The sequence below is a fragment of the Solea senegalensis genome, linkage group LG16, assembly GCF_019176455.1.
Source record: "Solea senegalensis isolate Sse05_10M linkage group LG16, IFAPA_SoseM_1, whole genome shotgun sequence".
Taxonomy (NCBI): domain Eukaryota; kingdom Metazoa; phylum Chordata; class Actinopteri; order Pleuronectiformes; family Soleidae; genus Solea; species Solea senegalensis.
This window is the reverse complement of record NC_058036.1, coordinates 6,699,392-6,724,412: the sequence shown is the minus strand read 5'-3', so window position 1 is coordinate 6,724,412 and position 25,021 is coordinate 6,699,392. Positions and strand designations below refer to the sequence as shown.

The 25,021-nt window shown below is 42.0% G+C and overlaps 1 protein-coding gene and 1 long non-coding RNA gene across 3 annotated transcripts; both read right to left on the bottom strand.

Moving 5' to 3' along the window:
- Positions 1-206: 206 nt before the first annotated feature.
- LOC122782641 lies at positions 207-502 on the bottom strand. Its single transcript, XR_006361939.1, has 2 exons — positions 420-502; positions 207-278 (listed from the first exon to the last, which is right to left on the bottom strand). It is a non-coding gene; the product is annotated as an uncharacterized LOC122782641 (long non-coding RNA).
- Positions 503-14,853: 14,351 nt separating this feature from the next.
- LOC122782407 (MAP3K12 binding inhibitory protein 1) lies at positions 14,854-22,056 on the bottom strand. Of its 2 annotated transcripts, XM_044046718.1 has the most exons (10): positions 21,906-22,056; positions 20,266-20,379; positions 19,850-20,059; positions 19,160-19,256; positions 18,740-18,805; positions 18,306-18,464; positions 17,569-17,666; positions 15,383-15,421; positions 15,248-15,286; positions 14,854-15,139 (listed from the first exon to the last, which is right to left on the bottom strand). In XM_044046718.1, exons 1-10 carry the CDS (start codon positions 22,035-22,037, stop codon positions 15,032-15,034), a joined length of 1,062 nt encoding a protein of 353 aa, XP_043902653.1. In that variant the 5' UTR covers positions 22,038-22,056; the 3' UTR covers positions 14,854-15,031. The 2 variants fall into 2 exon arrangements, with proteins under 2 accessions (XP_043902653.1, XP_043902654.1); XM_044046719.1 differs by lacking the exon at positions 15,383-15,421.
- Between the last annotated feature and the right edge of the window lie 2,965 nt (positions 22,057-25,021).

Here is a 25,021-nt window from a genome sequence, read left to right as displayed (position 1 = left end):
GAACCCGAGGGGGGAAGACGGAAGAATGCGTTTGATTAGCGCCAAGTTTGCTGCTTGTGGCAGTCTTGTCTGAGAGCCATTGTGTTCCCCGTGCCATGTGTGAGTGTTGGAGCGAACAGAGGGGCTAAAAAAAGATCGACATGGGAAACATGCACACTGACATTTCTTAATCAAATATGGCAATCAGGAGGCCAACGGAAAGCATACCATTTGCAATCCCTTTTAATTCATAATCAAAAGCCGAGCAAATGAGGGAGAAACTGAGAAAGACTTGGGGGCTGGGGGTGGTGGAGGTGAGGGAGTAAGGGAGAAGGAAAGAGAGGGAGACAGAAATGCAGGAGGTCATTACATCTCTTTTTACTGGCCTGACGAGAGCAATGTAGAATTAATCAGAGGCCATTACGCTTGTATTTACTTACCACTGCGGGGGCTCGCGGCGCTCCTCTGGATACAAACCCTGATATGATCCTGCTCTGCCTCGACCTCCTCACAGAAGATGGAGCCGGGCTGCAAGAAAGAAAGAAAGGAAGGGAGAAAGAAAGAAGGAAAGAAAGAGGGTTAAAACGAGAAGGATGTGTTGTTGCATCATGTATGAAACCCTGGTGTGGACGCTGGGAGAGGATGGAAAGATGCTCTTAAATCAGAGTGTGTAATGTCGTGTGGGGTCAGCCAACGGCCTCTGATGTTGACTCACAACTCAGACCATCACACATAGCCTCCCCCCCCCTCTCCTAATGCACTGCTGCCATTACTCACCCGTGTCCTGCAGCTGTCAAACCTCCATAATGATGTCTCTAAAGGCACCTTGGCACTAAGTTAGTGCAATTTGTAAAGGAGATAAAACTTTCAAATGGAGGAGTAAATAAATGTGTTAAAAACTCTAAAAAACTCTTTATAATGCAATATTTCACCTTTGAATAATCCCTGTTAGCCTCCAGACATGGAAGAAACAGTCAAACGTTGAATTGAGTATAGAAATACTCTGTTTTACTGCAATAAATACTGCAGAAAGGGATTTGCTGACCTTTAAATGGAAAAAGTTATGTACACTTACTGAAATAAGTTGATTGATGGAGGAAATAGTCAAATATTTACATGAGTAGACGTTGCAGCAGCACAGTACAAAAAGTACTCGGATGTCCTTCGTATGACACTGCAAAAAAATATTTGTCGTTGACCCGACTTCACTTAATCAGTTCACTTTGTTCCTTTGACTAAATTAAATGATGTAAAGCAGCATTATTTTATGTCATGACAAAGGCATTTAGTAATGAGTCATGTTCTCTATTTTCAAAACACGCATTATTTAAAACAGCTTCCATGTCATGTGACAATTTCACTCTTTTTCAATAATCCATCAAGTCTGCAGTTATACAGCGTAGTGTATAGGGAGAAAGGGATCAAATGGTTTATTGGAAAAGGATGTTTTTAAACCAAAAGAGAGTAAAAAGTGATATCTTTTATGATCTATACCTGTGGCTCTTGGGCCCCTCTGCAGTGGCTCCATGTTTTGTTTTGAATAAAAAGTAGATTTCTTTCTGTCTTGTTTAGATCAAGGTGATAAATAAATAAATAATCCACATACCTATTATGGCAGGCATGCATGGTTATTTGCAATGTTATTTCCTGATTAAGGTGTTAATACGTGCTTAATAATCACTAATAAAGGGCTAGTATGCTAATTACATGCATGTTAGTAGGCACCTAGTTAATAGTGAACATAAAGGGTTACTATATACAGAAAATACACATTTTGCTATATTTATTTCAAAGTGAGTTACTTTTAATTTCATCAATTTTCTCCTTCACTATATATATATATACACATACATATATACACACATATATGTATGTATATATGTGTATATAAATGTATATATATACACATACATATATGGATATATACAAATGAATATGTACACATATATGTATATATATACACACACATATATATGCATATATATACACACACACATACACATATATACACACATATATACATATATATGCATATATATACACATACACATATATACATATATATGCATATATACATACATATACATACACATATATACACCCACATACACACATATATACATACACATATACACACACATATATACATACATATACATACACACATATATACATACATATACATACACATACATATACACACATATATACATATATATGCATATATACATACATATACATACACATATACACACGCATATATACATACATATACATACATATATGCATATATATGCATATATATGCATATATACATACACATATATACACACACACACATATATAGTATATAAAAAACTTTACATCTTAATTTAGACAAAAATGGCTGTGGTCATGTTAAAGGTTGCAGACCCCTGATCTATACAGTATTGAATGACTTATTGACAACTAATAAAGCCACCGATTCCAACTGTAAAAGCCTCTATGATTATTGGAAAGTGGTAGAGATTATTTTGCTGCTTGTATGATGAGCCGTGCCTCGTATGACCCCCTGTGTTTGCAGGGCTCTCCCGTTCATTTGTTTTCCACGCGACCTCCTGAAATTGTAAGTCCAGGCTCAGCGTCTCTGCGTGAGACGGCACATCAAAGCCTCCAGGCGCAGGCCGACCACGCCATTACAGCACAAACCTCGTTTAAACAACTGATAGTGAGACAAAGGAGGCTGCGGCATACTTTCTGCGGCTGATATGAGCAAACAGTTAATGGCGTTTATTTAAGATTGCCGGGGCTCGCCACCAAAGGAGACTGTCTTGGAGAGAGAAAGAGCCAAGCGGAGACGAGAAATAAGCGAAAGAACAAAAGGAAGGCAATCCAACACTTAAGTCATTTAGTCCACATTGTTGTTTGTCTGTTTGTCGGGTGGGTGTGCCGCAGGAGTGGAGGAATGCTGTGTTTGTGGTGAATAATTCGCCCGGGGCTTTGAGCGGCACAAATGTACCGGCACACAAAAGGCACGCGGAAAAACAACGCGTTCATGAATAAAAGACACGCCGTTTTTTGGATTGGCTCGTCATCACACCGTTTCAAGCTTTGCAGACAAATGGAAAATTTCAAGAGAAACAAAAGCGAAGAACGAGGATCTAATTGAGCCTCATTTACTCAAGGAAAAAACACCAAAAGCACAAAAAGTGGCTCAGTTACTTCCCACTTTGTGTCAAGTGCAAACTCCCTGGATATGTTCCTCTTTGTCAAAATCTTCACACCTTCACATCAAAATCACATTCCTTCCATCATTCCGATGCCCAGTTTCAACTTTAGCAGTGTCAGCCATGTCTAATATCCTTAAATGTGCCGCGTTGCTGCAATAAGTTGAGATATTTGCAGTTACACACAGTGCATATAATAATAATCCTTCAGATTTTTCATTTTTGAGGGGGTTAACGTGCATAAAAACTCCTGACACTTGGCATGGAGGTCAGGTCTGACGAAAACGCGATATTGGCATAGGTCCCGAACCCATGTGTTGCTCAAGGGCTCTATAGCACCCCCGAAGATGAAAACACAGGCAAAATTTAGTTTCACCGAATTTCCCGAAACTTGGTGGAAAGATGTTATAGACCAAGATGAACAAAAAAGTTGACCGTAACCATGACCTCAACTCAACAGGAAGTCAGCCATTTTGAATTTTGGCGTCCACTTTGGCGATTTGCACCCTATGTAAATGAGTTACACGACATTTACGTAGTTTGGAAACTTCTTCTTCACGGATTCAAAAGTGACTTCAGGGAACGGCTGCACTCCCCAACTTGTGTGGGGACACTTGCATCTCATCTGGTAACTCCTGAGGGAGGAATCGGACTCTTTTCTTTGTTTGTTTGCTGTGTTTGGACAGTGGGTGGAGTCAGAAAACAGCAGCTTCACTACGATACGAGAGAGCGGAGAAGCTGTGGCTCGTAACTCCCAAACAAGGAGGTGAACGTGGTTAAAAAAAAAAAAGCTGCAAAACCAATCATCATTGTGCCTCAACTATCTCTTGCTGGCGACCGGTTTGCGCGAGAGCACTTTGCATTAGCGCAATCACGCAAGGTTTCGTGCTATCGGAGAAATTCCGACGGTTTCTGAAAGCGGAGAAGTTTATCACGGTCATTTAAGTACATCGTTTCCCGCTTTTGGACATACTGTAAAGATAACAACTCAAGCAGGTGTTGTAAATATGTTTTATACTGTACACACTACACAAAATCTGGCGTTCGCGTACAACTTTCTTTTATAGAACCTTTTGTTTTTCTTCATTTTAAACTGTTAAAATCGGTAAAACATGCGGTGAATTGTAAATAACAGCCAGATATTGAAAGTTATTCTGGGAAAATGGGCAAAAAGGACAATTTTTTGGCCCTTTGATGGTTAAAATAAGCAAAAAAGACAAGTATGCACGTCCAATATAAACCAGCTGTTATCTTGTGTGATGGGTGGAAAATTTCACGCACGCACACGTTGCTCGTGTACTGTATATCTACTGGGTGTGCCTGAAAGTGAACTGGAGACTCCTACACCGTCAAAGTTCTCCCTCCTCCCCCTCCCCGACAAACAAACACCGAGGCAGACAGCTGTCTCCACCTCGCAGATAGGACGGCAGCCATACTGTCGAAAGGCCCCCGCAACAAACCGCGGCTGATTCCTCCCACAGCGTGTAATTTTCTCATTTAGCTCACAAGCGCTCGGCCCGACACCAATTAGCACGGGGCCCTGACCCCAGTCTTTCTGTAGAGGGAGGCATGGCGGCGCAGCACGGCGCGCCTCAATCAGCCGCCGACACCCTCCTTTCCGTTTTACAGCCATCAAATCCCCCACTTTGCATATACATAATTCATACACCTCAGATTTGGAGGTTTATTACAACCCCTCTCTAACTCTGAGAGTATGATTATACGTCAGCTTGAACTTTGTAAAAAACAGGAGGACGGGCGGCACATCGTCTCTCGAGAGCCCTTGTTTTACTTCCTCGGCGACTGGTGTCACGTGGAAGGGAAGTTTCACGGCCGCCGCCGATCGATATCCTACCATAGAGTCATAAAGAATCATTCAGTGATTGTTAACGTGCAAAAATGTCCCTTTCCCTCTTTGCCTGAATATGTTATGCAATACCAGATCTCACCATATGGGGGTGGGGTCATACCAAAGTGGCGGGGCTGTCACCCATCATGCCCTTTCAGTGTGAGAGAGCCATGAGTGTTAAAGAGGAGGGTGGAATTCAGGGCTAAACGGAATGGTGAGATAAGACTAAGTGTTTACGGAGTAAATTAAGGACCCTATTTTCATTGTTTGTGGAGACTTTAATGTGCCGTCGATTTAAAAACACGGGGTGGATTTACATTCACCTCATCACGGGGACTCACGTTACCCCGATCAGTGTCCCGATGCGTTTATTTGGATCTAATTTACCCGATGTTGTGCTGCCTATATGGGATTATGATGCATACGACTTCTTACATATGCATGCAAGTGTGTGTCTGCGTGTGTGTGTGTGTGTGTGTGCAGCACGCACATGTCTCTCCCTCCTTGATGTCGTCTGTGCACCCCACCAGGCAGCTCTTGGCCCCCTCCTTTCATTGCTAAGAAACCATCCATTCTGTGTGAGTAATCAGAGCTGTGCCTCCAGGAGCCCAGCCAAGCCTCTCATCCTTGGGCTGCTCAAGAGCTGCTTTAATTAACCATCATACCACAGATGGGATCGATTTTTCCCCCCTCCTCCTCCTCCTCCCTCCCCACTTTCTCCTGCTTTCTCTTCGCCTCCCTCTCTCTCTCTCGCTCTCTCTTTGCCTTTCCCTTCTATCTGTGCTGCTGCTGCTGCTGCTGCTTTCCTGCGCCCCTTCTCTCCCATACACAAGCCCCATAATTGCACTGGAACAGTGCCAGCCGCCAGTCCGGCCCCAGACTGCAGGGCCCTCTCCTCTCTCCCTCTGTTCTCCTCCTCAGCCCCTGGCCTCACCTGCTCAATACCTTATTAGTGTCAGGATCTGTAGAGAGCCATTGCGGATTAACTAAAGAGATGTGAGATTGATTTCTGCCCCTGCAGATAAAATTGGAGTTTTCTTCTTGTTGTTTGCGCGCACAAGCGTGTGTGGGGGGGGGAGCGGCGAAAGGAAATAGTGTATGATTTTCCATCTTCGTCTGACGGGGAAAATACTGCATGCATGTGCACATGGGTGATGTTTGTGTTTGCACATTACTGTTCTCTAGTATGTATGAGGGTTTTCGAAATGAGGGTTCGCTAATTTGCTATTGGAAGACCCACTTGAGCCGCTGCCTCTCTCAAAACAAATTAATCCCCCCTCTTGCTTTACCTTCATTGGTTTTCACGTGGTGCAACGGAGGCACGAGACAGACCCATATCCCCCCTGTGTTACCTTGTATCCTAGAGAGAGCTCCTCCACACACACACACACACACACACACAGAGGCGCACACACACAGGCTTGTGCAGCTACTCTTCTTAGGACACGGCACTGCCTTCCATTCATTTGGCCAGACTAAACAAAACAGCACGCCTCACCGTAACCATAACCAGTTAATGCCTGACCTTAACCCAACCACAACTCAAATCTTAGCACCAAGGTCCTGCCTCATTAGGACCAGGTTTTATTCTCCATGAGGAGTCCTGCATGCTCTGGGAAATATGTTCACGGAAAACGGGCGCTCTATTGATTATTCATGGCAACGACGGCGGCTGCATGTGTGTCAACGAGGTCTCGGAGGCGGCCAGTTGCGAGATTAACATCTATTTCAGAGATAGGTGAATTTGCGGCGGACGGAGAGCTGGAGGGGGAGTGGGTGGACGGTGTGTTGTGGGAGGCTGGGGCAGGGGCAGGGACGGAGGGGGGCCGTCTCCTCAGGATTGTGCCGTAATCACAGGCCTCTGTCTGCACTGCACATCTCAAGAGTGGTGTCAGCTGGACTCTCTTCTGTTTGCTGATAGCAGGGGGTCAGGCCTCTCTCACAAAGAGGCGCGTTTGATCCTCAGGTATGGGACCACGGAGGGAAAGAGGTGACACGGCTGAATACTAACAGGGCGAGCGACACCGCTGCTTATCTTCCATCTGGTGTGTGTGTGTGTGTGTGTGTGTTTGACATCTTAATGGTATTTGAGTTTTGTAGGCAAACAGCTTCATGGGGTTAAAAGCCTGAAAATGTGTTGATTTATTTGTCTATTTTAAAGCTATTTTTGTATAAATGTGGTTGCACTAACGGTGGGGCAACGTTGGCTGAGCGGTAGCCAAGTTGTCTTTCAACTGGAAAGTCGAGGGTTCAGTTCCCAGTGGTGCTCCTGCCGTGTAGGGGTGTGTGAATGGGCTCTAAATACTTTTTATTTTTAACTTTTGTTAAAAATAAAGACTGTAAGACTTCTGTTTTACAGTCTTAGTGTTGATATCTTTTAGCGCCGCAACTAACGATTATTTTCATAATCGATGAATCTGTCTTTTATTTGAAAGAAATGAAGAAAATACTCACATTTAAGAAGGTTAAACAATCGGAAATCTTGTTTTAATCATGAAAAAAGGTTTATCGATTATCAAAATATTCATTTAGTAATCGATTAAATGTTTCAGCTCTACTAAATATTTTCTATTTTTAACTTTTTTTTTACAGTCTTAGTGTTAATATCTTTATTTAATGTACTTTTTTTGGTAATGCATGTTTGTTATTTATCATCCTCATCTTTACTGTCCCTATTTCCACTGTCTTATCTTATCTATAAAATATATGTATAAAAGTTTTGTCATTCTCTGCTGTAACTCCCTATGACACATCAGCGTGAGGAAGGAAATGTTGTTTTTCCACTTTTATTCTGTGTTTTGCCGCCTAAATCTCACCCATACAAACAAATCCCATGATCCCACACTGCCTCCTCGTGTCATTAAACTCGCCGTTTGCTTGTCGCTTCAACGACAGTGAGTCAAAAGTTCTCCACAACGTGAGCAACTGTATGTTTCTCGTTGAGTACGATGAAACCAACACAGTCCTAAGTCCCACTGACAAAAGGAAACTTTGTTTTTTTGTTCTTGTTGTGCGGGGCAGGTGCGTTGCTTTTGTGCGTTACAGCTGCTGATTCGTATTGTGTTGTTTGTGCGAGTGCAGGGCGGCCGCCGCGGTGGAGGTTTGTGTCGCAGCTCCCGGGTCCCAGGGCCCAGCTGCCAGAGTGAGGCAGAAGAGTCAGACATCATTGTGGTGTGATTTCCTCCTCTCCTTGCAGATGGAGTGTTTTTGTCAGAGCGAGGGCCACTGTGATTGCCTCTTCGCCACCGGTGTCAGCCCGGGATAATACTGCAGCCGCCCCCCCCCAGGAACAAAACAGGGTCGGCACAATCCATTTTCTTTTTCTCTGCCAAAATGGAATAATTTCAGAGACAATCCCTGGTAGCCCCCAAAGCCCGGGGAAAAAAATCAAAAGGCAACCATTATGGCAAAAATTGTGAAAGAGGTGTTCCACCTTTCCCCTCGGCTCTGCCAAATACTACGCCCAGCTCTAACTAACAAGCGCGGCCACAGATAGACAATGAAAGTGGATTGAAGAGCAAAGCTAGCAATCTCGCAAAACAGAGCACGAGGGCGCCGCATGAAAGATGCACGCGCGCCGACTGCAGATGAAGGAGCGGCGAGTGCAGTCCCCGCCGCGGCCACCGGCATTAGCCGCCATGCACTCGGATCTTTACATTCAAAATATGGTGGTTTTATCTATGAGTCCATACATCTTCAGCGGCCCCGCAGCACTATGGCAACCTGCCCTTTACAATCCTAATGACACTTCAGCAAAGTGTGGTGGCTGAGAGAGGGCGGGAGCTGGGAGGCTTTCTCTTCAGAAAGAGCTGAGAGTACCTTATTGGGAAAAGGAGCTAAGAGTGTTGTTGTGACGCCTGACTCCATATTCTGCAGTCATAGATATTCACAAACTTCGCCGCCTCTACCTTTCTCTCTCCGACGCGTCTCATACGGGACCGGGTCTCTTGAGTGGTTGAGTTACAAGGGACGGTGGTTCAAATCCGGCCCTGCGAATAGGCCAAGACGAACATCTTTCAACTTGGAGGTTGTGGGTTCGATTCCCCAGCTCCGCTGATAAGACGTCTCCGCAGCCCTCGAGCACGTGAAAAGAATGGAGAGGAAAAGCGAGGCGGATCCTATGGATGAGATGGATGACTAAAGGGAAAAAATAAATAAATAAATAAATAAATATGCATTGACCTCTATTGATTGGATTATTTTGTGACTTTTGGGAAGTTGAATATGCCAGGCAACAAGTCGAGAATGTCACGCGTGACGGAACATCATGGACACGTGTACGGACACACATGGAGTCTGAGTTGACTGTCTCGAGCTAGACTATATCTCTGAGTGTTGCCGGATGCTGAAACATGTTTTCTTTGGCAAAATGTCATAAAAAAAAAAGAAAAAACAAAAAAAAAGGAAATGTATGATGATAATGGGGGCGGGACTAGTTAAGCTTTGCTTCTCCCGCTTTTCCCTTTCGGTTATGTATACTGTGTGAACTGCGCTGTTATGTGATGAGTGATCTAAATGTCATGACCGAAATAACTAAATAAATAAATAAGAAAAGTGCTGTATCAATGCAAATAACAGCAACGGAAACCACCGTGAGGGCTATAGACATCGCCCAGTTTATGGCGTGTACATGAGACGCCATGAGAGAAATCTCATAGGCCGCTCTTTGAAGCGAGTCGCTCTTTGTTTGAAGGGCTGGTTAGCCCCAACACTTCACCCCGACCACTCTGCCTCAACAAGAATGGGGGGGACCCTCTACGCCTACCTGCCCATTTTCTATTTGCACATAGGAACACCTGAATGGAAACGCAGATTTAGGGAGATGTGGTGTATAGATAAACGTCAGATACAAATTAGGGCAACGGAAAGAGTTCCAGTGAATGAAAGAGGGCCTGTATGTCGCATGGTACTGGAGAAAATGAGCAAAAGTGTCCGGAAAATGAGCGAGAGGATGTTCTCTCTATGTTTGCTTGCTACATCAACACCATTCTTCTGTGGTGACACGGACACTTTTGCCTCCCAACGTTCTGCTTTTCGTCAGAAAAGGGCATTTTCCCCGTTACTAAATCTTTGAAATAGTGGATGAGATGTGTCACACGCTCAGCGGAACCCTCGCCCGAGTTAGGCAACCATCAGTGATGACTCCGCAGAGAGACCACGAAGCCTCCTCTGAAGGTGCCGACGCCGATGAGCATCGAAACTCAGGGGCAGTTGTTTTTTTTTTTTTCCCCCCTTGCTCCTTCAAGAGAAATAACTCCTCACATAGTTCTCAAGAACTTGGCATGAGACAGCCCATGATGCTGGAAACTCTGCTATGCACAGGTGCTTGAAGGACAATATCCGAGAAGTTGTCTATTATTGTACAGTGTGAATGAATGAAGAGTGATTGAGTGCCGTACTCCACACCACCTATATAAAGCAGAAGTATTGCAATGTGAGGGCCAGTAAGAGAGAGAGAGAGAGAGAGGGAAGGTGAGAGAGCACTAGAGGCCTAAATGAGGTGAAGGGAAGTAGAAGTGTCCAGTAGGGGGTCGGCTGCTGTGGGAAGAGGGAGGCAGAGACGGGGAGAGAGCGAGGGGGAGGGGGGAGGTCTTGATCTGTGCAGCGCCTGGGCCAATGCACTAGGGTTTGGGGCTAAGTGTCTCATCAGCATCCAGCTCAGGTGCTGCCAGAGCCCACGCACTAACTATGCCCTGACTTGATTGTAATTGCCTGAATTCAGCTCCCGCTGCTGCCTCCTGGCAATACCGCAGGCACATTTAACTCCGGAGAGCCTGGGGACCGTTGCAGCAGGGCCACAGAGAGCAGCTGACAGCCTCTTACTGAAGCCTGTGGGCTGCAGGGGGATCCTCTCTTGTGATATCTGTTTTGTGGGGGTTCACATGTGTACCCCTTCTTTTCGGTGGGTGAAACAAGTGGAACTGTACTGCGACAGTGATGGTATGAGAGCGGCAGAGGCATTTTGCCCGTTTTAATGTCAGAGAATTCGCCCTGTCCTGTGTTTATATGGCACTTTCCTAGTCTTGATGACCACTGGAAGCCGCTTTACACTAACTCTGCTATTCACCCATTCACTCACCCATTCACTCACACTTTCTCACTGTCACTCATCTTTCGTACCCATTGGAACCCACGACCTGAGACCTGCTCTGTAGTTACTTTAGAAAACAGGAATACTTTCATCTATGGACGACTGAAGTGTTTTGACCACAACCCCAATGACTTTAAAGCTGCAGCACGTTCATTTTTTAAACGTTATCATTCTGCTATTGTAAACAAATAGTTTGCAATGCTGTGTACTATGTATTAAATCGGGTCTGTCAGACAATACTATCAGACCCGACTGAGGGAGCGGTTGTGTGCGTACACGGGGAGGGGAGGAGACGGGCAGGGTGGGTGGGGTTATACGAGGCGTTTATCCAATCAAAACTGCTGAACAACAGGTGGGTTTTTTTACGCGTTTTCCGCCATACGCTGACCTGTCTCACATTACTGCCTCCGTGTCCCATCTGTCCCGATATAAAAAAGGTGCAGCGCGTTTAATTCATACAGCTTTAATGGAGGGAGAGCAAATTTAAAGCAGTGAAAAGAAATCAGAATTTCAGGGGTGAGTTTGTATGGACTTTTAAAAAGGAAACTATATATTAATATATACATATATATATATATATATATATATATATGTAATCTTTAAAATCTCCACACAATCAAATGGAAAAAATAAATAAAACAATAACGCAACCACTTGTGGCTCCTGTGTTTGTCCAATTCAAATCCAGAGTATGCACTTGATTGCTTCATCTCGCCACCTACAGTATTATTTATTTTTCACACTGTTGCGAAAAGCATTATCATGCTGCAGTTATGTTAATGTTTAGTGTGCTGAAAATTGCTCAGATTTGCTTCCAGAGGACAAATACAAAAAAAACAAAAAAGAAAACAACAACCCACAAAACTTCACAATGCCGGCGTGAAAAACACGAGACCACCATCGACAACTTAACAGTAAGAACTTTTGGGTTTCCCCCAAACAATGCATACAAAATTGGCCCCCGAATCTTATAGAACATTCAAGCAGCCTGTGTCCTCAGTCTCTTTATTTGTGACATTCGTGACTGACAAGGGCATGAATGAAGCACTTCCCTCTCACGGCGACAAAAGCCCTGATTTGGGAACAAGATACAAAATTACGGGCAGTAATGGATTTTCCTGCGCGAACTAACGTCATCCGAGTTCCCTCCGCGACCGACTTTGGAAACTGCAGCAGGGTTAACTTTAAAAAGTTAGCCTGTGGCGCTCCTCACCCTGTGATAATAGGACTGTCTGTAATGAAGAACAGGCTTGTTGCCAACAGGTGGTCTCTTTAAAAGACCAGAGCCACTGCACTCAGGATGGGGAGGAGGTGGAGGGAGGGGTGTGTGCGTGTGTGTGTGTGTGTGTGTGCGGTGGGGGGACTACCATGGCAAAATGTGTCAGAATCTAATGTTCTGCAGAGTGAAAAGCCTGTTTTCTGTCTTTTGTTCCCGGCTAGAGATTCAGCCTTGTTCCTCATTGTTCGGGGCACAAACGAGCAACAGTCTTTTTTGACACGGAGCCACAGATGAATAAAGACTGGAGCTGACGAGTCACAGGAAAGAGCTTTCTTTTTGGAGGGTTTGGAGCCCATTAAGAGTTTGAGATATGAATGGATATGAATCCTCTCCTCCGACCCGACCAACAAAATACAACTGGACCCACAGAGCACAAGGAACACCTCTGGGTCTTTTTGCTTACCGAGGTTCCCAAGGATATTACTAAGAAATCAGGCAGAGGGAGGAGTGATTGACAGGCAGGAATTACACAGAGTCAAAGAGGAAGTGGCTCTTTGTTCATTTGAAAGGCTACACTACGCCCAACTAACCTTAAAGCAACGAACCACTGACACTAATGGTGACCTACTGACTTTATATTCTTGACACAAGCACTGGGGGGAAAGACGGGGTCACTTTATGGCTGGATTGTGGTATAAACTTTGCATTGCGGTGAAATTCGCAGTAAAGAGGCTTCCCGCATGATGCACACTCACTTAATGACGCGGACTGGATGATGATAAAGAGATATTTAGTGAGCCATCGCGCTCGGCTCAGTGGACATATGATGGGTGGATCCCACCAAAATACAGCTCTTTGTTCGACTCCATAATCCATTTGTTACACTCAGACCAATTTGTCCTCATTAACCCTCATAAGGGGACTGTGTCTGAGACAAAAGCTCCGGGGGAACAATGAAAAACCCAACCACCCACCCCCCCCACTGCAAACCCAACCCCAACACACACACATCCACATGTCCACAGCTGAAGTGCTCCCCTTCCCAGAGCATTGTGGCCCCTTGTTGGTTCCAGTCTGTGAGCAAGAGACGAACAGAGCCAAACAAGTGGGGTACACCTGAAAGAGGGAGTGAAAGCTAAAAAAAAAAAAAAAAAATCCCAATTTCCCCGTTAAGAATGAAATATCTTTTTAAAAAAAAAGAAAGAAAAAGAACCACAATGCAGCGTCCTCTGTTGTATTCCGATCACTCCATCACTCAACTCTGAAATAAATCTTGACACGACGCACAAAGAGCAAACGCAGAGAAAGGGGAAGGGGAGTTACAGTTCACTTCCAGGGAGCGACGTGAGAAAGTTTCTGCTCGTCACACCTGTTGAAACGTTTACTCAGAAATTCCACATTGTGTTTTATTCTATCAAGTACCTTCACCTAACGCACACTGGTGCTTTTATTTTGTTGTTTACTAAAGGGGAATTGTATTCTTGTATTAAATTCGACTCAAATTAAGGACTATAGATAGCAGTTGTTATATTTAATGCTTATTTTCAGAGTCTTTTACACAATGCATAACAAAACATGTGCAAAAAACTCAAGTTCTGATGAATGTATCAAGCCCATACATCTGCATTAGGTCCTATAGAAATGACAGTACAAATAGACAGTGAATTAATATGCACAAATTTGCTGTTGTCATAATTTACATTGTGATTTGGTGTCGCAACAACTCGGCTTTACCTTTGAACTCAAGTACACAAATGTCAATTTGTATATTCTCAGGACCAGCAGTCCTCACGGAGACCAAAACCTGGCCCTAATGAGGCAGAAGGCTCATTTCTGAGGACCTGCTGCAGTTTAGGAATGCAATTTGAATTGTGTTTAAGTTAAAGTTAGGGTTTGGTTTTAAATGAGGGATACGGCTTTGTTTGAATGGACGTCAATGCAACGTCCCAAGTCCCAATCTATACATACAAAAAACAACCTCTTTTATATAAATGACCATTCACTGCATTCTCAGCCCTTGTTGACTCGTGTGGTTATTGGCGAGTTAAAGCTTCAAACTCTCATAAGCACGTCTGTGTCAAACACTGCGGTGTCCCATTTAATGCTGGTTTGTTGGGTCTCTGATGTGTTTTTCAAACAGAGATGCAGTAATCAGGTCATTTGTGATAATGACAACCATTAGAGGTGATCACCATCACACAGCGGTCAGGCAGATGGATAGGACACGTGCACGCACGCACACACACACAAAGCCAGGATTACGCCATCATCCGCACCATCTAAATCTATGTCAAATGTATTTCCTGTTCCTTTAAGTGTTATTCACATTAAACAACGTTAGTATTTCATAAATGCAGATTAAAGCTCTTTGAAAGGACTTGACGATGAGGTTGAAAAAAAAAACCTTCTAATGTTAGCATTCTGGATAAAAAGAACTGGTTTATTATTTTATTTGACCGACGACACGAGCGCTACGTTTAACAGTTAACTCATGATTTAATTACAAGTCTGTGTTTACGTTGAGGAATGAAAAAACACCTTTATTTACAATTCATTTAACTACAAAATGTACTCTGCGTGTGTGTACGGGCCACAAGATAAAGTTTTTTGATGGGTCTCATAGTACAAAAGAAATACAGGGAACATATTACCAAATGTCGTGTGTTTGGAGCATTGATTTGTGTTAATTATAGTTGAGAATCTGTTCCATATCCAGGACCAAATCCATTCACCCTTTTCAGCAGCGCTGCTTTCACCGCATTGATCTTCTCATCCAGCTCCGTCAGACTGCAGTCCTGAAGGACAAGGGAAGGAAAAGGAAAAGAAAATCTGATCAAATGACCAAAACAAGTTAACCTTCCCCTCACAATGTGTGATGAAAGAAGACAAAACGAGCTGCAAACCTGAGCGGGAGATGGTTTTGGTCGCTTGTGCAGGTGACTCTATGGAAAAAAAAGAAGCGCACACACACACAAGGTCGCATTAGACCTTTTTCATTAGTGCAATTTCCAAACCACCGCGACCTTTGAAAAACATACCGTGCTACGTTGTTCACTCTTCTTACTTTGCTCCAAGGACTGAAAAAGAATTCACTCAGAGACTCAGGCGCTAGTTAATGGAAAGATATTCTGTAAAACTACAACTCGGCATTTCCCGATACAGACATCGTGAAATACACAGCTTTAGAAAGGAGATTTGAGAAGATTATAACCTCAACAAATAACACTATATTTGCTACTATATCTGTGCCATTGTTTACAGGTATAGGCAAAAACTATTAAAACAACTTTAAGGAAGCATTAAGAAAAAAACACACATAAGAGGTTTTTCCCCCCTGTAGCCACTTAATAATAAATATGTCGGAGATCGTTCGGAAAAAGAAGCATTATGTAGAATGAGAAGCTTTGAACAGGTCAAATCAAGGTACTGAACATGTAGTCAGAGCATTTAGTCGTTGACCTAATTAGACAAATGGGGAGGGGGCACGATTGTTTCCCCTTTACTGCTGACGAGGAAGCTGTGAATCTTAATGCCATATTCAGCATCGTTACACGGGCCAACACTAATTGACTCGACGAGTAAAGCTGGGCACACACTGTGCGATTTTTTCCCCCAATCGTTTTGTAAACCTCCAGCGCAAACTGTGCGACTAAATCGCATGTATACTGCACGATAAGCTAAAATTCGTCCAAAAAAATGGTGCACAAGTGAGAAATAGGCTTGAAATAGGCCACGAATTGGAGCAGAATGAGTTTAAGTTTATCAGAAAGTTGAAGACGTAGCACTGCTGGTTTGGAATAATGCCCACTTTTCACCCAGGAATATTCTAAGATGAGATATATTCTGTGACATATGGCCAATCTTCATGGGTTTAAGGTGCACAGGGAACTCTTACAGCTTGAAACTGGCACGGGGAGCTTTTTCCTGCCAACACGGTGGCGTGAGCAAACTGGTGCTCTATGAATTATTTTTCAGCAAAACACTAACATGGCACCGGGCAAACCGCCAACACTGAGGCTTCAAAACCAAGAGTCTACATTCCTATGGGTGATGTCACGACCGGTTGCCACAGATTTACCTGACCGTGTTACAATCCTCAGCTTGACAACTCTAAAAAGTCATTAAACTCAATGTTGGTGGCCTGCTTTGCTGCGTCTCCTCTCCGAACAACAAGCTACAGTACTTTGCAGATTTCACAGGAGAAAAAAAGTGGTACTCCCGAATATAAAAGAGCCCATCAGTTTATTCAGAGACATTCAACATCCTTTGCGGCGCGAGCACAAACACGCGGGGAGTCAAAGGAAGACGGAAAGCGGCGCGCTCACAGAAGCAGCATGCAGCGCTGAGAAATACCAGTGTGAAGAGACATGCAGTATCTCAAGCACACTTACTCAGATAACTAAACACACACTGGACACACTCCTTCAAGATGGGAAATTAGAGTCTGTGTGTGTGTGTGTGTGTCTCCTCAAGTCTGCGGGGTTGAATATGAAGTCCAATAAATGACTCTATGAGCCCGCGCTTCTCTAAAAAGCACTGCGCCGAGAAAAGTCATCACATCTCAAGTGCAGTGACCTAAATGTTAAAAGTAAATGTAGCCAAACGTGCGGTATTTCTGATTTCAAGTAAAGTAGTAAGGAGTAAGGAAACATGATGAAGTATCGGGGGGAAACTGTTAGCATCACACACAAACTCCACTCAGGCAGTTGTTTTTATCATAAGTCGGTTCCCGCCCCACAGTATTTCATATGCCAATCTCAGCACTGTACACAAAGGCAGCAACTGACGGGAAGCTTCTCCCCAATATAGTGTGACTCACTCTCTGACAACTGCAGGCTAATTTAGCCAGCACTCACTAATTTAGTTTTTCAAAAAACGCATGAAGTGCTTTTAAAAACCAGAGATACAGTATCTACCTTTATTTTCCATTTGACCTCATTTCTGATGACTAAACACCTAACACGGGGGTCTGCAACCTGCGGCTCTAGAGCCTCATGTGGCTCATCGGCCCTTCTGCAGTGGCTCTTTGTCGCTTTTGAGGAAGAAAAAAAAAGAACTTTTTTTTTTTTTAAATACTGAACATCTGGATGAAAAACTTTATATGTGATATTGTCTTGAATGTATTAGTCAGATTTTGCAGCTCCAGATTAAAGGTTGTAAAAACGATCACGCGATGTGTTGTTATTGTGTGTTTAGCTGTTTTAAAAAAAGGCAGACGACTCACTGTGGACTCAAAGTACTCGGGTGAAAGCCCTTCCAACTCCAGGATACGATCCTCCAGCTTCTTCAGCCTCTGGTACACACTCAGTGGGACTGGACCCGCTGAGAAAAGAAACGCTTGTTGAAGAGTCTGTGTACTTTTACAGAGCAAATTCAACAAATGTAGGGCGGACACCACAAGTAATGAATGTTAATGTGCATAAAAGAAAGCAGGAGCATAGTCTGGTCACATTGTTTATGTGTATAAATATATGATAAATGTAGTTTTTTTACTTCAAAAGTGTATCGGATGCCTTATTCATCAAACTCTCAAACTTCACAAACTCCTCAAAAGCATTGATAATCACTCTGAAAATGCCGACCACACAAGTTGGACTTCAGTTTGGGAAACAGAAGAATTCGGACGGCGCCAGGTCGCGGGAGGAAGTTGCACGGACAACATTTGTCAACTTTATCTATTCATTTTCAAAGGACGCCACTTGCAGAGAAATCATGAGCAGCGTTTGACTTTATGTGGACAGTGGGCGTATTAAACTTAACAGTACAAAATGATGCTCCAGAAATGGGAGATGTCATCGAAACATAGAACAAACACATGACTTCATAATTGCATTTTCTATACATTTGAATAAAACATTGAGCAATTCCGTTTGACTGTAAATCCACACGTCGGAGCGTTGCACCAGAACAATTCAGACCGAGACAGATTAAAACTGTGAGGCGAGTTTGTCCTTCTCTGACCTGTTGGGAGTTTCAGGTGAGTCTCGATGTTGTGAAGTCGTTCCTCTATTGCTGCATTTCCGCAGTGTCTGGTCGACGGTCCCCTGTGTTGCTCCCCAGCCTCTCCTTGGCCTCCCCCACCACGAGTCTGGGGCCCGTAAGTGTTCACCACCCGTGTAACTAACCAGTCAAAGAACATAACATTCACCCAGTGACCAATGACTAGTTGACTACATAATACAGTCTTTCGCTCCATTACTGATTAGCTTTCAATTGCAATCGATCAGACATTTTATAACACTTCTAGCAGCAAGTCCCAAGAATTAAAAAGAAGAATTACTTATTAAGCCATTTTTAACAAGAAGCTTTTGAATCAATAGCTTTTATAAAAGTGTGTAATTTAAAAATAAATTCAAATTAAACTTCTTCATTTTAATCAAAAGCTGATAGTTTACCTTTCACGTGACTTTTAAAACCTGGATATGGAGTGAACACTGCATCCGTTCTGGCACAGCTGTTTTCTGCACAAGGAAAGCACATTCACTGTGTCAGTAGAATGCCACATAAAGATATAAATAAAAAAAATATATCCTTTAAAAAGAATATTTGTCCTCTCAAATGCTATCACCATTAGCGCGTCCTGATTTCAGGTGTCTTTGCACAGGCTTTGAATTAGAAAAGGAGGCCCTGTGTCTGATGTTTTTTTCGCCTGAGCTGGTTGTATTTTGAGGCCGAGTGTGTTACCTACTTCAGCCCCACTCTTGGAGCAGTTCAGCCTGACCTCTCGCCTGTGGAAATCAGCTCTCTCCCAAACATTGGCAATCTGTTTGCAGGCTCCCTCTCCACCCCGCCCCCAACCTCTCTCCCATTCTCACCCTGATTGCAGTCGATCACGTTGCAAAACTCGCGCACATTGTTTTCATTGATCTCCATCTGCTTGCGTTCCATAAATGCAGATATTCTTCGCTCAATCTGAGGGTCACAGTGGAGAGACAACACAGATAATAAGACACAATGAACTGATAGGTGTCAAGAATGCAATGAGTTGTGTGTATGTGTGTGATTCTTGCCTACTTAGTGTTAACAACTATCAAACGCATGTAGCAATTTACATTACACGGAATGAAAAATGTGGTAAGCAATGATTCCAGGTAGCCAAAAAAAGTTGAATTGCTCGCATTCATCACATGATGGAATATGAATACTGTTTGCTTGGCTACCAAAATAAATGCACAACAGAATGGGGCCTCTTGTCCTTCATCCACATGCAATCTCAGAGTAATGAGCATCCACTTCATAATTCATCAAGGACCTGGCCCTCTCTCAAAGTGCTCCAGCAATGTGGTCTGTTCTACCCGACCACAGCACTAAAGGACCCCTTCCTCTCTGCCGATCTCAGCTTGTCAGGTCTCCCATCAAGCGTGAGCTCCACTGCTGCACGTCATGTGCACATCCTCCGGACCAATTACTTATGATTATTCATTTGCTTGACGGCGAGTAAAGAGAGCACTAAAAATGTTGCTTCAAGAACAGCTGACAGATCAGTTGACAGATCCGAGACCTACCTCTGACTTCCCGGCTCTGATCTGAACCATGACGTCATCAGCCGACGCCTGGCTTTCTGTAGCCTCTAAACAGGCAGGATGGTGATCCGACAGAGGCGCCGTCTGCTCTTTGAGCGCAGATGAGGTGGCCGCATCGTCTGAAGTGTTGTATCTTGTAGATGACTGTCGACTATCAGCATCCACGAGTGTCTTCAAGCTTTCTGAAACGGCCTAAATATAATATAATTGGTTGTGTCAAACAATATTTTATGAAGGATGGACCCTTGTTCTCAGCTCACATGTTATCATAATAATAATAATAATTTATTATTATAATAACAAAATAATAGTCTCCAAAATTATATTTTTAAAACATATTAACATGCCATATAACCAACATTAAAATGTAAAAAAAAAAAATAGTGAGGCTCCATTACCTGTAATTTATTGATATGTTCCTGCAAACATCTGTACACATTAGCAGCTGAAGACGGAGGATTCACTGCACCAGTGTTGACTTCTATTCTCAAAGCACCATCACCTAATTTGAGCTTCATTGGAAAAAAAAAACATAAAGAAGGTGAAGTGACATGATTCAGAGTGTAACATGGACTAACAAGCTGGTAGGATAATGTGCACATTTGTCAAAGTAGTTGCAAAGTACTTGGTTGATGACCTGAAAAATAAAAATAGACTGCTTAAAAGGTGGGAATCGATTGCTAGCACCAGCCTCTTTAAACAATAATAGCATTTTTCCTGTTCCTGGTAGTACACATTAAATATCTTTGGTTCATGAGGTGCTGATCAGAAACAACATGGAACACAGAACATTAACATAACATAACATTTTTCTTAATCCACCTTCTTAGAGAACAAAATAATTTGGTAATATTTAGTCTTAGCTTTTGTTTGTTTATTTTTTAAACATATGGTATAATTTGATGTTAGTGGTGATGCAGGAGGTGGTCCCTATTTTCGTATTACACATGTTTATTTATTATTAACACATTTCATTTTACAGAGGTTGATTTAGTTTAGATGTGTGTGTTGTATTTTTGGTTTAGTTTTACAGTTAGAAACGGGGGTTATGTACAAAATTGATTATATTGTTCTTACCATACAACATTTTAATATGAATGCACTAATGGTACAGAGGTGGTGTAATGCAACTATAATAAGACTTATAACTAGATACAGTGTAATTTTGGTAAATATGTCTGGAGAAGTTGAACATTATGGGATTTTCAATGTTTGACACAGAAGTTTAGAAATCAGAGCAGCTGGTGACAGATGTATGATGCAGACTTATTTTTGTGTTGGAATAGTTTTTCCTCCAACCGAGAACAGTAATACCTTTGTCAAATCACCTCTAGCGTGGAAAAAAAAAAGTTTTATTTCACTAAACGGAATTTCGGTAAAGGTTTGTGGGAACAAAAATATGTTCATTTGTTTAAATAAGAAAGAAGTGGAGGATTAACCTTATAAAAATCGGAAAATCGGAATGATTGTGTTTTCCAGATTTCTGACAGATAGCTGCTGTATTATTTAGTCAGAACTCTGACTTTTTTCAATTGTGAAGGTCTGTTTCTTTTGTGTAAATTCTGACTTTAATCTTGGCTTTTTTATTTTTTTCACATTTGGCTCTAATCCTCTTCGGTGGTATTCCAATGATTTTGCTGGCTGTATAGACGGCCAGCCGAGTAGTGATGTTTTTCTATTAATGTGTGCACTTTTGTTCTTGCCTTAAAAGGCAGTGGTTTGCAGGAGATCGTGTGACAAAAAGAACAAACATTAATTAACTGCTCCTGGTTGGATGACGTTAAAAAGGAGGCATCGAATCCATATTATTTTTAACTTAAATAAACGTTATGGTCGTTTCTTTTCTGCAGCTCAACTGTGATAAAACCCGCCTGCTTGAATGTCGAGTAGCAATGAATGAACGGCGGAGCCAGCTAACCTAGCAGCTCTGCTAACGCGCCCGGTTGCTAAAAACATTAGCTTACCGCTAGTTACGTACGCGCGCGATAAACAGAACAGTCGCTGCGGAGAAACACGGTTCAAACAGCGTCAAACCAACCTCGTTCCCGAAGTCTGCGAGGAGCTTCAGTAACAAACGCAGGCAGTCCGTGGAGCTAGACATTTCCCCGGATTCACGAAGAGGACCAGGTGAAGAGCCGTCTCCACTCGCCTTCATTAACGTGTCCGCCATTGCTGTTCAACGTTTACAGAAAAAAGACGCGCTGATTGGTCAGGATGAAGCAGAGGCGCATGCGCAGTGGATGAAATAGGGACCGTCCGCGTGCACTCGAAGGCAGCAGTGTGTGTCAGGATTGAATAACAGAAACATCATTACTTGAGCACAATATAGCACTGTAAAGTGTACAAGTACACACATATTCTATGTTTGTTATAATAGATATAAAATCACCTGTAAGTATATATGCCGATATATTATTAAATTTTAATTACTGATTGATTAATAGTCAAATAAAAAAATATTCTAAGTGTACCTCACAGTTTTGCAGAGCAAAACTTAATCACATTAGATGTTAAAATGTTTATTTAGTTATTAAATGGAATAAAACAAATCTACTCTTATTTGAGATTACATGTATTTTTGTAATTCTATTCTTTTGGTTTGAGAAATTAAGTTGTTAATTAGTTATCATTAAGTTCAATTCAATTCGTTTTTCTACTTAAATTCAGATTATTTTCGTGATTATATGAGTGGGTATTTGGAAAGCTTAATTATAAGTTAATAAAATTGTGTATTTTAAAAAGTCAAATTATTTTCAAATATCAGCAATACTTTTTCTGAAAATCATTTTACTTTCACTTGCCCACCTGTGAAGCATCATGCCTGATTAATGTCTCATGTAATTTGTTAACTGCTGATTTTTGCAAAAGATTCAGTATTTTCCCCTGAAATATGACGGAGTAGAAGTATAAATATGGAGGGACAGAAAATTAATAAAGCTTTAACAGAACCTCAACTATCAAAATTCTTTTATTTTTATTACTTTGTTCAGCATGGGTCTTTTTATTTAAACCAGATTAGTGCATGTGTTTCTATATGTACATAAAGAAAATAAATTCAGTTAAATTGTTAATATGAATCTTTACTTTTAATAATATAAGTGTATACATTTAACAAATGGTTTTTAAACAGTAAACTGTAGTGTCAGCTAAATTGCAGTGAACACTGTATAATTATGCCATTGCCATCTAATGTCAGATTTATCATTCTTCTTTACTTATAATTCATTTATTTTTTCAGTTTTGTTTTGATTTTTAATTTTGCACCTGGACTGCTTCTGAGATTGTTCATGTTTCCCGCTAAACATGACATTAAAGCTTCTCTCTTTTTTTAACGTTGAAAGCAGAGAGTGCACCGAGCCATATTATAATTGTGCTATAAAACAAATATAATGTTATATTAGTAGACTAAATATATTCGTATTTGCAGTCAAGTAAGAATGGCTACACCTGCGGAAACTGGAGTGACTCCAATATGAGATTTGTAGTTAGATTTAACTGTATTCTCCATCACTTACTTTTCAGACAGGAGAAAGAATGGTCACTCAATTATAAGAACACTGTCCTTCAGACCACAGCGGACTGTGCAGCAGGGCACTGGGATGGGAACCTGGCCACAATGGCGTATTTTTCTGTGTTGAGTGACTGTGGGAAAATCACCCTCCTCTATTCAGACATTTTCCCCTTCTTTTCATATAATGAGGAGAGAGAGACTGATGAAGGCAACAACAGAAAAAGAACAATTCCAGGCAATGAGAAAGCACAACCACTCAGAACTCAATAATACTCTCTAGAAGGGTTAATCATTTTAGGAAGGGGTCTGAAGACAAGCCTTTTTTGCTTTAATTCATCTCTGGGGTGATATTTTTTTCCCCTGAAACAGGAAGGGAACTGTAACACTTGACATGGTTTGACATGCTGAGCCATTACTGGATGTTCCCACACAGCAAGGAGCTCAGAAATTTTTAAAACTGCTCATTTAATTTGCCTGGCCACAGGACCTGTGAGCAGTGATTATTGTTCGCTTTCGTAACAGCAAAAACTGTGATTGTAGGTGTTTAGAGAACTATGATTTGCATTTTTATTTCTACATTGTTTTGCAGACATTTACAAGCACCGGACGTCAATTTGTGCTCTTGATATTTTAAGTCCTGAAGAGAAGTTTGTAAATAAAGTGCACAATAAAAGAAATTGGCTTCAAGAGTCAAAAGGTAAAAAAGTATTAAACTGTATGAGCACAATATTGGTCTTGTATTTAATCTGCTAATTATTTCGATACACATCAATCACATTTTACACACTGATCATGTGTATATTGAGTGTAAAATCTGATGATAAATAAGTAGTTGCTAATTACAATAGCAAAAAAAGTAAAACAGAGGTACTTTCGAACAATTTGTACAGTGAATGTTTGTACTGACATTAGAAAATACTGTGTAAAATAATAATACTTTGTCACCATTATAAGCTAAAACATTGTATTGTATTAATTGTATTGTAAAATGAGATTATAATGATGAAGCCATTACAATTTCTGTACACAATATTAACATGTGGCATTCGAGGGTCAAATATGCAAATATGTTAAATAAATGCCCTTTTCCTATTTATACAACAGCTGTTACTGTACTTACTGTATAGTTGTTGACAGACAAACACTTAAAATGTCTGCTCAAATTTGCACGCGCATAAAGAGAAATGGGTCATAAACAGTCTTAACTGTTTATACAAAGCAACATTTTGAACATTTTCTACTTTGGATCACAAGGATGTGGTCTTGGCAGGAAACACAGCGGTGTGGAAGTGGAGGAGAACAAGGAGAAGGAGGAGGGAAGCGAGTGAAGAGGGATTGCCTCTTGCCTCAGCCACATCAGCCACCTGCAGGAAAGTAAAAAGGTCTGCTTTTGAGTCCGTCTGCTTCACGGCAGATGATGTTGACAGAGCATGAGACAGAGTAAAGGCCAGACGGGTGGGTCAGGAGAAAGAGGGAGGACAATGAAGAGAGGCAAGTGGATTGCAGCAGGAAGGTTTTGTCTCGGTTTGCTGAGAGGGGAATAATTAAATGTACTCCTTTCCCTGCATGTGTGCTTGGGTCTGAGCTCCACCACAGCTGCTGAACATGTACAAATGTCGCTTTTAATAACCAGCAGCTCATGT

Coding starts and splice junctions, on each gene's coding strand:
- LOC122782407 (XM_044046718.1), bottom strand. CDS start 22,037: ATGGCGGACACGTTAATGAAGGCGAGTGGAGACGGCTCTTCACCTGGT. Junction 20,380..21,905: donor TCGCAGACTTCGGGAACGAG/GTTGGTTTGACG, acceptor TTTCCAATGAAG/CTCAAATTAGGTGATGGTGC. Junction 15,140..15,247: donor CAAAACCATCTCCCGCTCAG/GTTTGCAGCTCG, acceptor CTTGTCCTTCAG/GACTGCAGTCTGACGGAGCT.